The sequence below is a fragment of the Lepidochelys kempii genome, chromosome 1 (assembly GCF_965140285.1).
Source record: "Lepidochelys kempii isolate rLepKem1 chromosome 1, rLepKem1.hap1, whole genome shotgun sequence".
Lineage (NCBI taxonomy): Eukaryota > Metazoa > Chordata > Testudines > Cheloniidae > Lepidochelys > Lepidochelys kempii.
This window is the reverse complement of record NC_136380.1, coordinates 242,754,167-242,768,005: the sequence shown is the minus strand read 5'-3', so window position 1 is coordinate 242,768,005 and position 13,839 is coordinate 242,754,167. Positions and strand designations below refer to the sequence as shown.

General features: G+C 43.4%; 1 protein-coding gene across 18 annotated transcripts in view; it reads left to right on the top strand.

Annotated features, from left to right (window-relative positions):
- ERC1 (ELKS/RAB6-interacting/CAST family member 1) overlaps window positions 1-13,839 on the top strand; it is a 552,070-nt gene that overhangs the window by 286,163 nt on the left and 252,068 nt on the right. For all 18 annotated transcript variants that reach the window (XR_012155892.1, XR_012155894.1, XM_073320483.2 and 15 more), the window contains one exon: window positions 7,296-7,431. Coding sequence is in view for 16 of the 18 variants with exons in the window: in XM_073320483.2 (XP_073176584.1) it covers window positions 7,296-7,431 (136 nt within the window). In the remaining 2 variants the exon portion in view is untranslated. The remainder of the gene's footprint in view (window positions 1-7,295; window positions 7,432-13,839) is intronic.

Here is a 13,839-nt window from a genome sequence, read left to right as displayed (position 1 = left end):
CCTTATCCCGAAGGCCAAAGAGGAGCTCAGGCCCATCCTGGACCTGCAAGGTCTGAACCAGTACATGGTGAAACTCAAGTTCCTCATGGTCTCCCTGGCCTCCATCATCCCCTCCCTAGATCCCGGGGACTGGTACGCTGCCCTCGATCTACTGGACGCGTACTTCCACATCCACATATTTGAGGGGCACAGGCGCTTCCTCCATTTTATGGTGAGACAGAATCATTACCAATTCACGGTCCTCCCGTTTGGTCTGTCCACTGTCCCCAGTGTGTTCACAAAATGCATGTCAGTGGTAGCGGTCTACCTCAGACAGCGGGGGGTCCAGATATTTCCCTATCTGGATGATTGGCTTGTCAAGGGCACCTCCCGGTCACAGGTGAGGGATCACGTGGCACTCCTCCTGTCCACGTGCACCGCCTTGGTCCTGTTGGTAAACAACACCAAGTCCACATAAGTCCCAGTCCAACGCATAGAGTTTATCAGGGCACTCCTGGACGCAGTATCGGCCAGGGCTTTTCTCCCACCAGACAGATTCGAGACCCTGAAAGGTCTCATCGACTCGGTCACAAGGTTCCCAGTGACAACAGCCAGGGTTTGCCTGCAACCCTTGGGTCACATGTCAGCGTGCACATATGTGGTCCATCACGCCAGACTCAGGATGAGGCCCTTCCAGCTCTGGTTGGCCTCGAAGTTCTCTCAGGCCACAGACAGGATGGAGAAGGTCCTCACAATGCCAGACTGTGTGATCACCTCCCTATGGTGGTGGTCGTCCGCCCCAAACAACATGCTCCAAGGGGTCCTGTTCAGGGACAGGGCCCCGTCGTTGGAGCTGGTGTCCGATGCATTGGACCTGGGTTGGGGGCCCCATGTGGGGAACTCTTAGACTCAAGGCCTGTGGTCGGCTCAAGACCTGACCCTACATATAAACGTCAAGGAGCTCAGGGCAGTGCAGCTGGCATGAATGGCCTTCCACTTGCACCTGGAGGGCAAGGTAGTCAGGGTCCTCATGGACAACACAGCCTTGATGTTTTATATCAACAGGCAAGGTGGGGCCCGATCCTCTGCCCTCTACCACAAAGCCCTCAGGCTGTGGGACTTCTGTATAGCCCACGACATCCACCTGAAGGCCTTCCACCTAGCGGGTGCCTGGAACAAGAGGGTGGGTCGCTTGAGCAGGGACTTTTCCTAGCAACACGAGTGGTCCCTCCACCCAGAAGTGGCTCACCGGCTCTTCTGAAGGTGGGGAACTCCCCAGGTGGACCTATTCACGACTCGGCAGAACCGGCGATGCACCGGGTTCTGCTCTGGGGGGGCCTGGGGAGGGGCGCTATCTCCAATGCCTTTCTCCTGTCCTGATCAGGCCGACTTCTCGACACCTTTCCCCGATTCCCTCTAATCAGCAGGGTCCTGGAGAAGATAAAGAGGGAAAAGGCCCGGGTCCTCCTGATTGCCTTGCCATGGCCCAGGCAGCATTGGTACGGGACCCTCACGGGCCTGGCAGTAGCTCTGCCATGGCTGTTGCCACTCCACCCAGACCTGCTTTCTCAGAACCAGGGCCACCTCCTCCATCCCAACCTAGCGGTGCTTCACCTCACGGCGTGGCTGCTCAGTGGTTAGGTGGAGAGGAAAGCATGTGCTCAGAACAGGTTCAGCGCGTCATCCTCAAAAGTAGACGACTACTGGTGAGTAGACTCACCGCGCTTATTTGGCGAAGTGGTCGCGTTTCTCTAGGTGGGTGGCAGACCAAGGTGTCCCCTGGTGGCCATCCCGATCCAGCTTATCCTTGATTCCCTCGTCCACCTGAGGGCCTGGTGCCCTCATCAGTCAAGGTGCACCTGGCAGCCATATCGGCCTTCCATCCGCCGGTGCAAGGGCACACGGTATTTTCCCATGCTATGACTGGCTGGTTCCTTAGGGGTTTGGACTGTCTTTTTACGTATTCTAGACCCCCGGTCCCGCAGTAGGACCTAAACCTGCTGTTGGCTCGTCTCACAGGATCCCCGTTTGAACCACTGGCCACGTGCTCCTGGTCTCATCTCTCATGGAAGGTGGCCTTCCTGGTTGCAGTCACGTCGGCCAGGCAAGTCTCGGAGCTCAAGGCCCTGACCTCTGAGCTGCCATACACGGTGTTTCCTAAGGACAAGGTCCAGCTCCGTCCACACCCCGCGTTCCTCCCAAAGATAGTCTCCGCCTACCACATGGGTCAGGACATTTTTCTACCGGTCCTCTGCCCCAAGCCTCACGCGTCCAATGAGGAGCACCATCTCCACACGCTCATAGACTTTTTAAGGTCAGATGGGACCATTATGATTGTCTAGTCTGACTTCCTGCACAATGCAGGCCACAGAATCTCACCCACCCACTCCTGCAATAAACCTCTCACCTATGTTTGAGCTATTGAAGTCCTCAAATCATGGTTTAAAGACTTCAGAGTGCAGAGAATCCTCCAGCAAGTGACATGTGCCCCACTCGGCAGGGGAAGGTGAAAAACCCCCAGGGCCTCTGCCAATCTGCCCTGGAGGAAAATTCCTTCCCAACCCTAAATATGGCCATCAGCTGAACTCTAAGCATGTGGGCAAGACTCACCAGCCAGATACCCAGGAAATAATTCTTTGTAGTAACTCAGATCCCACCCCATCTAACATCCCATCACAGGCTAATTTCAAGTCTAAACATCCTGATGGCCAGTTTATATCCATTTGTTCTTCTGTACTATATTGGTACTGAGCTTAAATAATTCCTTTCCCTCCCTCGATGTTTGGTGGGCTCTGGCTTTCTACCTCAAGCGGACCAAGACATTCAGAAAGTCCTTGCAACTGTTCGTCGCCTCGACTGAGTGCGCGAGGGGCCAGCCGATTTCCACTCAACAGCTTTCCAATCGGATCACTCCGCTGCTGTTATGAGCTGACGGGTGTCCCCCCGCCACCCATTGTGAGGGCACACTTGACTTGGGCGCAGGCCTCGTCAGCTGCCTTCGTGACCCATGTCCCCATCCAGGACATTTGTAGGGCTGCCACACGGTCTTTGGTTCACACATTCACCTCGCACTATATGATCATTTTCCAAACCAAGGATAACGCCGGGTTTGGCAGGGCTGTCCTCGGTCCTGGGGACTTGTGAACTCCTACCCACCTCCAACAGATGTAGCTTAGAATCACCTATTGTGGAATACACATGAGCAATCACTTGAAGAAGAAAAGACAGTTACCTTTTCCGTAACTGGTGTTCTTCGAGATGTGTTGCTCATGTCTATTCCACATCCCACTCTCCTTCCCCTCTGTCAGAGTTGTCTGGCAAGAAGGAACTGAGGATGGGGGGAGCGCGCAGCTCCTCTTATACCACACCAGACAAGCGCCACTCCAGGGGTTGCGGGGGGCCCTCCCCCCCAAGGGTACTGCTAGGGGAAAAACTTCTGGCACTGGTACACGTGGCGAGCACTCACACCTATTGTGGAATAGACATGAGCAACCCATCTTGAAGAACACCAGTTACAGAAAAGGTAACTGTCTTTTCTTGGTGGCTATAACTTCAGCCAGGAGGGTGTCTGAGCTTAAGGTCTTGACTTCTGAGCCCCCATATACCGTCTTCTATAAGGACAAGGTGCAGTTGCGGCCACGTCCGGCCTTTCTCCCAAAGGTAGTTTAATCATTCCATGCGAACCAGGACATTTTTCTTCCAGTGTTTGTTCCTAAGCCACACACTAGTAACAGAGAGTGAGTGCTCTACTCCCTGGATGTCAGGTGAGCTATTAACCTTCTACATTGAAAGAACAAAGTCATTTCAAAATCAACACAACTCTTCATTGCAATTGCAGAGCGAATGAATGGGCTTACAGTGTCGTCCCAAAGAATCTCTTCATGGATCATGGCCAGTATCAGGGTATGCTACAACCTGGCTAAGATACCTGCCCTCATGCTGATGGCACACTCTATGAGGGCACAGGCATCTTTGGCAGCATTCCTGGTGCAAGTTCCCATTCAAGACCATCTGCAGGGCAGCGACATGGTCTTTGATCCACATCTTTACATTGCACTGTGGCGTTACACAGCAGGCCAGCCATGATGACAGATTTGGCAGAGCAGTGCTGCAATCTGCGATCCACTGAACTCTGACCTCTCCTCCTAGGAGATTCTTGGGAGTCATCTCTTTGGAATCAACATGAGGAAGCACTCGAAGATTATCTACCTTCTCATAACTATTGCTTCAGCAAGTTCCTTAAGTATCCTAGGATAAATTTCATCAGGCCCTATCAACTTGAAGACATCTAACTCATCTAAGTATTCTTTAACTTGTTCTTTCCCTGTTTTGTCTTGCGTTCCTTCCTCTTGTTGTTAATATTAATTTTCTTGAGTATCTGGTGACAATTAACCTTTTTAGTGAAGACTGAAACAAAATAGGCATTAACCACCTCAGCCTGTTTGATGTCATCAGTTATTAGCTCTCCCCCCACACTAAGTAGAAGACCTACACTTTCCTTCATCTTACTCTTGCTCCGAATGTATTTAAAGAACTTCTTATTAGATTTTATGTCCCTCTTAAACATAACTCATTTTGCGCCTTAGCCTTTCTGATTTCGTCCCTATATGGTTGTGCTGTTTGTTTGTCCTCCTCATTAGCAAGTGGTCTGTGTTTTCACTTTTTGTAGGATTCCTTTTTGATTTTCAGATCATTAAGGAGTTCCTGATGGAGCCATTCCTTTTGCTGTTTTTTCTATCTTTCCTTCAGATTGGAATAGTTGGCAGTTGCGCGTTTAATAATTTTATAGCTTAGATTTTCTTCCCACAGGATCTTACTGTGGGGAGAAAGTTCTCTGAGTTTGCTGAAGACTGCTTTTTTAATGTCCATTGTCCTTATTCTGCTTATGATCATCTGCGCTTCTGTTGGCGGGGTAAGAGTCAACGTGCATTTCATGTGAGCAGTGAAAGAGGCTGCGTCACGTCCCCCACACCTTCCCAATTACTTCTTCACTTTTTCAAGTTATAGATTCCTTTGCCCAAGGCACATGTGACCTGTTTTGTTTTGTTTTTACAATAGTTGAACCATTACAGCCAAGTTCACTATAAATCCCTATCTCATTCAAGGTCTTCACTAGAGCCACATGATTTTTTTCCATCAAAGATACAGTAGGATTGCCCTAGGCTGCACTTTTTGCAGGTTCCATAATTCTGGCTTGGATCAAGTGGTTTAAGGCATGGGAGTTGCATGGGCTCTCTCTAAATCTGCCTTTAGGAAGTACTTATGTTTGCCTTAGATTTTCTGGCTGACTGCTTCTTCAACATTCAGATGATCCTTTACATACACTATGGGAGCCAATTCATTAGCAAGTCTTGCTTTTTGGCTCAGATCCTGGGCAGCAAACGTCATGTCAAAAGTTCATTTAATCAGCTTGCTTTTCAGGAAAGACCTTTTTAATGGAGAGGATTTGGACTTTGCAAAAGATAATCTATTTTTTATTTTAATCAGTGGTGTGCCTTTATTTCTGTAGTTCAGAGTGCACCAGAAAATAGTGATAACAAGGAATATTTTTCTAATGGATAAATTTAGTTTCATCAGATTCATCAAATCAAATCCATATACCTTAATATAGGAATTGAATTAGAATACCCATGTGAAACTGTGTGTGTTGGGATTATTTAACTATATTTTCTATAAATTAACTCTACTTTCTATCTTTATTTAACAGTACATAAATAACTCTGTGTTGTACAAGCTCAGTTCAGTGCTGACAAAGTATTTCAGAAAACTAATGTAATCTCTGAGCAAATCAGCTTTCAGAGTGGACTCAGTGCCCATTACCATGATGCAGCACTAGCCTAGAGCAGTTTATCAATTATGCTATTTGTGTACATGTAGTATCCCAAGTAGAATCAGCTGTAGTTTTTTGGAAAGGGCACTTACAGGTACACCAATGATTCTTTAACGTAATAAGCAAAGGACTTTCGCTTCCAAATTCCTCAAGACACCTCATCTTGGTCATCTTCCTCGATTGAGAAGAGCTAGAAGAGACTGTCTCTGGAGGCCATCAGCACTGTTCTTTTCTCTGTGATGAGAGTCTCTGCAAAGCAACACCACTGGAGTTTGCTCTCTATGCAGTTACTCCAGCCCTAACTGTCTCAGGGAGCAAAAACCATAGCCTAGGAATTGAACCCAAATTCTTTGTATGGCACTGCAGAGCCCTGACCAGTTATAAATCAGTTAATTTGTGTATTCTGCAAAGAGGTAATCTCTTTGCTGTGAGCTCTGAAGGAAATATCAAAGCAGCCAAAGTTGTTTGCAATCTATTCTAAATGTCTTTCTGAGATGCCTTCAGAAGAAACATTCTTCTCCTTCTGTGTGTGTCATGTTCCAAAAAGGAAGCTAGTTTATGATTTTTTTCTAAACATTAAATTAAAGAGTTCTCTATGCTAGTTGTATGATATTTGGGGGGAAAGCTTGGGACCAAAGAATCTGCCTTTTATTCCAGAGTCCAAACTTCAGATGTAATTATGGAGAAAAAGGCTGAGGAAGCAAAGCTGCTCTGTTTTATTTTGATTGGACCAAAAGTTTAGACTTAAGTTTTCTGTGGTCAGGAGACAGAGATTAAAGGGTCTGTAATTAGGTTCCATACTCCATGTGTCTTAATGCCCAGAAAGGCCAAACCCCTGCTGCGGGCAATGGTAATTGCCAGAACCATCAAGAATAATTCACAGATGCAAGTGAAAAAGGAAATTATGCACACTTTCTTGTCTCTGTAACAGTGGGGTGGGGAATATACCACAAAATATCTGGTAAACAAGTAGAATTTGAGGTTGGAGAAAATAGTTTTACTGCTTGAAGCAGATGGCCCGGACCTTGCAGATGTTCCTCTATGTTTGAGTTGTGGGGATTTTTTTAATTACTCTTCCTCCCCCATTCCCTTGAATAAAGTACAATTGTGTACCCAAGGTAATATGGGTTTCTATATATGTGTATAATACACTGTGACGAGTTGCCAGAGAGCAGGTATGTCTTTGATCAACAACTCTTACAGATGTAGCAGTTTGAAGTTTTAGATTAATGGGGTGATGCAGTCTGAGATTACTCCAGGAACTTCCAGTTACTTCTTTTAATAGTGGTGCGTAAAACAAAGTGTTCTTTAAATGGAGTTTACAATTGAGTGTGGGTTGGAAGCTGGAGTGTTTGTGGGCTCCTGCAAGATGAGTGAGAATGTTTCTGGGCTTTCCACCATTCTTCGGTCCAGGTCACACAACAGCCAGGACTGACTGAGAACATATTCTGGATTGTGCTCTGAGTATTTGTTTTTCACTTCACAGGCAAGTCAAAGACCAAAATAAGAAGGTAGCAAACCTGAAGCACAAAGAGCAAGTGGAAAAAAAAAAGAGTGCACAGATGCTAGAAGAGGCCAGACGGAGGGAGGACAATCTCAATGACAGTTCCCAACAGCTTCAGGTAGCATAAAAATCTGAATTGAGAGGATATGGCTGATAACCAGTCTTCTCTCCTTTGTATTCGTGTGCACTTTTTCTCTCATCTTCCCCCCGCACCTGCTGCCTTGCTTTTCAACATGTTGCATAATAAAGGAATTGGTTTGTGTTTAAAAGAGGCGTTTTATTCCACAGCACTGTGGATAGCTGCCTCTGGCTTCTGCTTCTGCAGTTTAATTCATTTTTATGGTAAGTAAACAGGGATTCAATTGAAATGTAAAGTGGGTCGCTGGAATGGTTTTATCAAATGGGTATTAAGATTGGGATGTTGATTTCTGCATCATAGCTACTTCTAAGAACTTTTCTTTAGTTGCTTTGGGGTATTTTCCAAAAGGATTGAACCTTATTTTGCTGGATTTTCTTCATAAAATAAAGGATGAAAGACACGACAGCATCAGTAAGTATACTTGTAGCAATGGAAATGTATTGTGGGTCATGTGAAGGATCACATGTTTTTTGTGATTACCAAGAGCTTCCAGTTGGCACCGAATCTTTCTCCACTCCTCATCAATTCCAGATGTACCCACTCGTCTACTACATATTTTCCTCTACCCATTAAACTGTCAACGCACTGCTTTATCACCACCTATAAAGTCATCAGCCTCCCACAAAATGGTACAGACAAAATAAAGTTGGCAATTTGAAAGCAAGAGCAACGTTTCTCCGTTCACCGAACTTAGATACCAACATCAGAAGTATTGTCAAACAGTGAATAATCAAGTGCTGTAATGTCACTCTTATAACTGCTACAGTGGAGTAAGGGTAGAGGATGAAGAGAGTTGTTCAAAAAACTTTCAAGTAAAATTGCTTTAGTATAGCAAAATGCAGCTTTTAAAAAGTAATTTTCTTTTCCTTTCCCCATTGTAAGTATAACGTGGAAGTAGTCTGCCTTTTAAGTCGTATTCTAAAAGTTATGATTTCTAACTCTCTGTAGAGCAATCCTTTCTGTAAACATTTTGCTTGACTTTGCACAATTGGTCTAATCTTGACCAGGGGTATCTCATTATTCTCAGGTATTTGATATCATTCAACTAATAAAGACATAGGACATAATCCTAATTGTTCATTAGGAGATGAGTTCCCCAGTTAATTTAAATTAAGTTTTTTGCTCTATTCTCTGGGAGTCTGGTGGGGTGATTTCAACCCTTTCAGTACTTCAGAGAGAACTACAGAGACATGGGTCTGTCTCTGTGTACAACATTCTCAGCTGTGCCATCTTGTGGGTTTTCCATCAATGCCAGTCGTGTACAGAAAGTGCGCTCAAAGAGTTAACTTCCAAGTGCATGTAGTGATCTCATGACTAGACTTTTTAAAAGCCTTGGATATGGGAATTATACAGCTGCTAATGCATTCTGCGGGTACAGTGCTACAGAAATCCACAAGGCCCTAGGTATATGACAGCGTATGTTTGGAATACACAATCCTCTTTGTATTTGCAGTCTCTTAAACATTTTCCTTGAAGTGTTTTTTTTGTTTAGTTAGGTTTTTGAACTATGCTTATGTAAATATTTTAATTCTGAAAATGTGTGTATTTGACATCTGAGTTAATAATTTAGTAGATGGTGGTACTTATCAAGTTGTGCCATCCTAGGTAGGTTATCATTTCTGTAGTGCAATGGTTCCAGATTTCAAAAGTGCACTCTTTTTTCTCACTTTGTTCTTCCTTTTCATCACTATTTCCCTCCCATGCAAATGAAGCATATGGGGAAAGGTAGACTGAAATTTGTCCTTTTATTCTAGCTCATAGCTCCTTATGTACATGTTAAAGATGTTGGCTTATTCCTAGAAGTGATACGTTATACAATGTTGTCTGTAAAGCTACACAGTTCTGGACAGAAAATGGCATTCTGCTCACTGATGTGACACTTGATTTTTGTGCAGAATATTTTCGTCTGAAAATTCACCAACAAATTGTAATATGCTTGGTAATTGCCACACAAAGCGATTCACATACCTGTTACTTAGATTATTATGGATTTGTGCAGTATTAGGGGGAAGAGCTGTCCGGAGACAAGCTTTTGTTCAGAAATCAAGCATCAGGTCAAGGAAAAGTGTAATTTCTTTCCAGAATTGTCTAAAGAGTGTATAGCTATCCTTTTACAGAAAACTGGTTTGTCACTCATACTTTATATAGTCAGATGTGGCCTTGTAGATGTGGACTGGGACTCAGGAGACCTGGGTTTTGTTTCTGTCTCAGCCACTGGCCTGCTGGGCAGCCATGGTCAAGTTACATCACCTTCCTGTGGCCTCACTTTCCCCACTTTCTTAAGTGCTTTGAGATCTTCTGATGAAAAGTGCTATATAAGAGCTAGGTGGTGTTATGATTCCTTACTGTACTTATGGATCATTTATGCAGTAGAGGTGTCATGGAACACTTTATTTCTAAAAATATGTACAAATATGAATTGCAAATAAGTAACCAGCTGAAATCTATGAATTAGAATCTAGGAATAAGTAACCAGTTTTCTCTAATAAGGAAGGAAATTAAATGAATTGGATGACCTTTTTACTCTATTGCTATTATTTGAAAGGTTGGCTTTTCAATATTGATTTGAATTCCTATAATAGCACCAAAACAACTGAATAAAGAAAGAAACAAAACCTGAGATGGGGAATGCCACAGTATATAATTTTCTGGCATATTGTCTACTCCTTGTGATGATCCAGCCCTTTCATTTTGAGACAGATGACTGCGAGAACTTCTTGTACTGTACATCTTGCCAATGACTCTTGTAGCGTGTTATATTCTGCTTAATCAGGCATAAATAAATTTCAGATAAAAATATGCGTTGGCAGAAGCATGTGAGAACTCAGGATTGGCATGGCATGAGCTGATGCACAAATCAGACTTTAAGATATGTACAGAAGTCTGAAAAGCATTAGCTTTGCTTGGTTATGATCAGTGTCATTCTCACTTTAATGACTATAACCTCTCCACACCCAAAGCCTTAAAAAATGCACATTGCGGTGAAGTTATAAAATTTGATTGCTTATTTGACAAGGACAAAGGAGTCTTTTCCAGCTTGTGCGGGGTTCTTTTTGGTTTTTTTGCTATGATAGGTTGGTTGGTTTGAGAGTTTGTTGGGGTTTTGGGGGGGGAGGGGGGAGGTGATGTGGCTTTTTCAGGGTTTCTTTGTAATGGTCCCCAGCAATTAGCTATTCTAAATGTGTAAATTGCAGCACTCATGAAGGTCAATTGGATTAAGCAGAGGTAAGAAGTTTCATGAAAACCAGTCCCTGTGTTACCAGTGTGGAAGAAAACAAGTCTTCACTCTGCGTTTGTTAGAAACAAGTCAGAGACAGTTTATTACAAGCAATTGCAAGGGAAGACTGTGGTCGGACTGGGGGTCTCCTGACCTTAGGCAGATCTTCCCCCTACAAGCAGTGTTAGACAAGTATTTATACTTTCCGTTACATACATCAACGGCTACCGTTACATACATCAACGGCTAACAGTTATCCTTTGTTTATGCAAATTCCTTCCAGATGCTACCTTATCTCAAGGTTTCTGCTTACATCAGCATTCCATCTTTAAAACTAAAAGCAAGGATGAAAACAGCATCTCTTACAACTCTCGCGTTATTAGGGTTAGGGTTTCCTTTCGCTCTATCCTTAAATTGACTAAGACTCTACCCCCAGATCCTCCTTTTTCTCTTTTTCTGCTTCCACACCGGTATGCCAGCTTCCTGTCACCTGGATGTCAGCATATCATTTGGGTGAGCTAATTTATAGAGAGCCTCTCCCCATTCACAAAGGGCAAAGTGAACGTTTTCATTCGGAGATGGAAAAGGGTTTTAGATGTAAATAAAAATATCAGACTAAAGTAAAATATAGAGTGTTTAATGACAAGGGGTAGGTCCAATAAAACCCTTTCCTTTAGGATTGCTCTTTGCTTGCAGCTTGTCTCTCTAGGACTTCAGCATTTTGGTTTCCTGGAAGTAGAATCTGCCAAATACCACATTTCAGTTCCTTAGACATGGAAGCCTGTCTTTTCTTTAGTCTCTCAGGAACACTGTTTGCTAATTGATTAAAAAAATTAAATCTGGGGGGAAATATATATATTTTATATGCAAACATTGTTGGGTTTGGGGTCAGGACACGCAAGCACCAATTTCAGATAATTTTGGTCTTGGTGGGTTTGGTTGGAATTAATAATAAGACATTATGAAATGCTTAAAAATATGATATCGTATTCCTAAACTGGCCATCTGCAATCTAGCCGAATAAACATGCTTTCAAGCACATATTCTGCTCCTCCTGTCTCTGTCCCTAACAGGCCTGTGGTTTCTTTCTTCCTGAGTCCAGTAACAAAGTATTCGTTTATAGAGAGAGCTCTGATGATGGAAATTTGGCATTTTGGGGAGCGCGGGTGGGGAGAGTGTGGGGGGAGGGGAGTCACCGGAAGAATGGAAACCATAACATCTCAATTCTGGTGAACTGGATAAACAGGTTTCTAAATTTGTTCCTCCCTTCTGGGCTCCCTTAAAACCACAGTTCTCCAGAGATCTGAGAGGTTAACGAGTGCCTGGTCTATAACTGGATGATAAAATAGGCTTCTGGTCCTAAGCAGAAAAGGGCAACATAAAAACTTTTGCTTCAAGGAACTGACAAATCAGCACAGACGCATTGGAAAACATCTGGACTCATGAGAGATGCCATCTTGTCTTGGAAAGGTGACATTTGGTGAAGTTTCATGAAATATTGAGTGGATATTCAAGAGCAGGGTCTGTTGGAGTTTTCAGGCAGAAGTAGGAGGATGCTGTCACTGTTCCAGTTCTAGCATCATCTTTGTTGCCTCCAGTGACTGTGGCTAAGCACCTGTGTATTGAAGTAACATCTAGCATAATAGGTTTCACAGTGGTAGCCGTGTTATTCTATATCAGCAAAAACAACGAGGGGTCCTTGTGGCACCTTAGAGACTAACATACTTATTTGGACATAAGTTTTCGTGAGCTAAAACCCACCTCATCAGATGCATGGAGTGAAAAATACAGTAAATAGTGTATATAATGTTACCGCACATGAAAAGATGGGAGTAGCCTTACCAAGTGTGGGGGCGGAAGGGGGTCAGTGCTAACAAGGCCAATTCAAACAGCGTGGAAATGGCCTATTCTCAACAGTTGACAAGAAGGAGTGAACATCAACAGAGGGAAGTTTGTAATGCTAAAGAGGCCAATTCAATCAAGGTGGACGTCGCCCATTCCCAACAGTTGACAAGAAGGTGTGAGTAACAACGGAGGGAAAATTACTTTTTGTAGTGCTGTAATATATATACTGCTTACTGAATTTTTCACTCCATACATCCAGCTTAATGAGTATATTGCTCCCTCTATACATTTATATTTGTATAACTCCTGTATGATAACTTGAGCATTAGGGAAAGAATATATTCCTAAAAGAATTTTCAGTCTAAGCAGTTGTGCAGTTTTTGTTTGTTTTAATAGCCCTTGTACAGCAAATAGTAGGTCAGTAGCCACTTGACTGGGACCGAAGCAGATCTAGGGGAAATTGGTGGATGGCAGTTCAATCAGGATAAAGTTGTCAAGTTTGTTACTTCAGATTCAGTAATTTTAAGTATTATCATGAGGCCAAGTAATATATATGTGTGTAATGAATTCCATCAACTCAAGGATCTGAGAGCCAAAGTGGAATACATCTAGTCTTGAATTTCTAAAGTGAAAATTTAAATCCCAACTCTCAGTGATTTTTAAGGAATTTGTGAGGGAGAGTGGTAGAGCTTGTTGCCCCTATTCCTTTGAATAGGTAGCCCTAATCACACCAGTTAAAGAATGCAATGTCTTCTTTCAGGAATAGTTAGAGAAAGATAATCCTTCCTCATTTATCAATTAATTTACCTTTGGACGACATGGGTCTAGTTGTGGTGTTTACAGGGCACCAGAGCGTTATGCTAGAGGAGACTGAATAGTTGAGTACTGTTTTGTGAGGGAAGCAAAAATTTATTGTAAGAATGCTGGTTCTCTCCAGCAAGTTAGGTCACTTTATAGACAGGTGCTGGGAAGGAAGCTAATTACTTAGATGTTGCTATCAAGGTGCAAGGAAATGCAGGATAGGAGTCAAGGAAGGAATATTTAGGGTACAAAGTACCATAGAAAGCTGAAACTCAATACAGAAGTATTACTAGATACACACTTATGATCAGTCAGATAGAGAACTAGTGTGTTCCCATGCATGGACAAGAAGACTTCAGAGAAGAAGAGTGAACGTTCATTAGGAACTTTTTGGGTTAGTGAAGTCTTGCACTGCTGGAAGGGGCTCAGTCTAAACTTTAAGCATGCCAGATTGCTACCAGTGAATACAGAGGTTTGGGGAATAATTTAAAACTAATAATTTAAAATTATTAATAAAACTAATA